At 42.7% G+C, this 2,832-nt stretch overlaps 1 protein-coding gene across 1 annotated transcript; it reads left to right on the top strand.

Annotated features, from left to right (window-relative positions):
- Nucleotides 1–573: 573 nt before the first annotated feature.
- On the top strand, nt 574–1,161 carry LOC138901216 (uncharacterized). Its single transcript, XM_070188962.1, has one exon. The coding sequence runs from the start codon at nt 574–576 to the stop codon at nt 1,159–1,161; it is 588 nt and encodes a 195-aa protein (XP_070045063.1).
- Nucleotides 1,162–2,832: the final 1,671 nt, after the last annotated feature.

The raw sequence follows: 2,832 nt of genomic DNA, 5'->3' as shown, positions 1-2,832 counted from the left end.
GCTCAGGACTTTTTGGACAGGTGCCAGCGGATTCTTCACACGATAGGTGTTCTGGAGACTAGTGGAGTCTTATTTACTACTTTTCACCTATCGGGGGCAACCTTCAGATGGTGGGAGGCATATGAGTTGAGCAGGTCATCCGGTGCTGCACCACTTATGTGGTATGAGTTCTCTGTTCTCTTCTTGGAGAAGTTTGTTGCACAGACCCGCAAGGAGGAGTTGCGTAGGCAGTTTGAGTAGCTACACCCGGAAGGTATGTCTGTCACCTAGTATGAGATGAGATTTTTAGAGTTGGCTCGTCACACGATCTGGTTGGTCCCGAGAGAGAGGGAGAGGATTAGGAGGTTCATTGATGACCTTAACTATGGACTACATTTTGTCATGACTCGGGAGATTGCATCAGGTGCTAGGTTCGACGACGTGGTTAATATTGCTAGGTGGCTAGAGCAGGTCCGTAGTCAGGAGCATTAGGAAAGGAAATCTAAGAGGCCTCATGGTTCGGGTGGTTTCAGCGGTGTTTCTTCTGGAGGGCAGTCCCACCATAGCAGGGGTTGTCCTTATATAACCACTCAGATGACTCGTCTGGTTCATCGTGGTGCATTAACTAGCCATGGTTCATATAGTAATCGTCCGGGTCAGTCATCTCTCAGTGCCCTCCCAGCGCAGAGTTCATCTCGTGCTCCATCAGTTCAGGGTTCATCTGTACAAGGTTCTTCTAGAAGTTATTCGGGTTCTCGGGGTACGATTCAGTCTCCACCACCAATGACTGATCGTAGTTGCTACGAGTGTGGGGAGTTTGGACATGTGAGGAATTATTGCCCCCGTTTCATGGGACATCTAGTTCATAAGAAGGGGCCGCTTATGACTTCTGCACTAGTTACTTCATCACCCGCCCAGCCAGTTCGGGGTGGGGTTCAAGCAGCTAGAGGTTACCCTAGAGGGGGAGGCCGATCAGGTGGCGGTCAAGCTCGATGTTGTGCTTTCCTTGCCAGGCCAAAGGTCGTTACTTCATATGCAATGATCACATGTATTGTCTCAGTATGCCACATGGATGCTTCTATATTATTTGACCCTGGTTCCACTTATAGAGGCAGAGCCAGGATTTCATACTTATGGGTTCGAGATTCTAATCATTTTAAGTTACTAGGTTCTAAAGTATGAATTTATGTATATTTAATGGATTTATAAAAAAACAAATAATGGTTCAAATAAAAGCTATTGGGTTCGGCTGAACCCATTTGCGACACTCTACCTCTGCCCATGTCCACTTATTCATATGTATCATCATATTTTGCTCATTATTTGGATATCTCCCACGAGTCCTTAGTTTCACTTGTTTATGTATCTACGCTGGCAGACGATTCTATTATTGTGGACCGTGTGTATCGGTTGTGTGTGGTGACCATTGGGGGATTGGAGACGAGATTTGACCTATTATTGCTTAGTATGGTTGATTTTGACGTGATTCTGGGTATGGATTGGTTGTCCCCATGTCATGTTGTTCCGTATTACCTAGGATGTCGGGGTTACCTAGGATCGAGTGGAGAGGTCCTCTGGACTATGTTCCCAGTAGGGTGATCTCATATCCGAAGGCCCAATGGATGGTTGGGAAGGGGTGTTTGTCATATTTTACCTTTTTGAGGGAAGTTAGTGGTGATACTCCTACTATTGATTCTGTTTCGATAGAGCGAGACTTTCCGGATATGTTTTCTACAGACCTGTAGGGCATGCCACCCGACAGGGATATTAATTTTTGCATTGACTTGGTGTCGGGCACTCTGCCTATTTCTTTTCCTCTGTATCGTATGGCACCGGCAGAGTTGAAGGAATTGAAAGAGAAGGTTGAGGAGCTTCTTAAAAAGGGGTTCATTAGGCCTAATGTGTCGCCTTAGGGTGCACCAGTTCTTTTTGTGAAGAGGAAGGATAGTACTATGCGGATGTGCATTGACTATAGGCAGTTGAACAAAGTTACTATTAAGAACAAGTTTTATTTGCCGCGCATTGATGATTTATTTGACCAGCTTCAGGGAGTTAGAGTGTTCACTAAGATTGATTTGAGGTCTCGGTATTATCAGCTTAAGATTCGGGACTCTAATTGTTACACCCTATATTTTCGTATGTAAAAATGCGTCGTAAGCAAACTAATGTAGGACAAAAAAATGAGATAATATTTAAAAGTATATAAAGTAAGTTAATCATGTTACCTCTGAGGTTACAAATATTGAAGATCATGAACAACAAGTACAAAGAGGGTTGGACAGTTCAGAAGCTAAAGCAATTAAATAAAACAATGTTTCATCGAAAGTCGACAAGTTGGGAATGTTATAACATGTACCTTTGGGGTGAGACTAGGGTGATTAACATGATAAAGAGATTATGTTATGATTTATATTAGTCGTATTACATCCGTGTGTTATGTTTTTAAGTCAAGAGAGTTGTGGAACAAAAGTCGATGAAAGTCATCACAAGTTACATTCATAAGTTTTACTGAAACTTTGGGTCAAATGTAACTGCAATTTTCTCCCAATATACTTAGAGTTATGGTGTGTTCCACACATCAAATTAAAGATCTATGAGTCTATTTTCCAACGCATTAAACCATTTGTCAATACGACATCGGAGTAGAGAGATATGTGCATTTTTGCGATACTGCGCAAGCTGCTAGGTGACAAGTAGGTGTGTCACCTACTTGCTTAAATGAAAGCCCAAAAATGGGCCATTTCGGGTCGTCCAAAGAGGCCTTTTAAGGGCCTATTTTCTTCATATATTAGACTTAAAATAGAGCATAATAACCAGACATAAGCTCTGCAAAGAATCCTCCCAAAAATTTCC

Source organism: Nicotiana tomentosiformis, chromosome 11 (assembly GCF_000390325.3).
Source record: "Nicotiana tomentosiformis chromosome 11, ASM39032v3, whole genome shotgun sequence".
In the NCBI taxonomy this organism is placed as follows: domain Eukaryota; kingdom Viridiplantae; phylum Streptophyta; class Magnoliopsida; order Solanales; family Solanaceae; genus Nicotiana; species Nicotiana tomentosiformis.
Note: the sequence above shows the minus strand (reverse complement) of the source record. Positions and strands in the feature narration are given on the sequence as shown.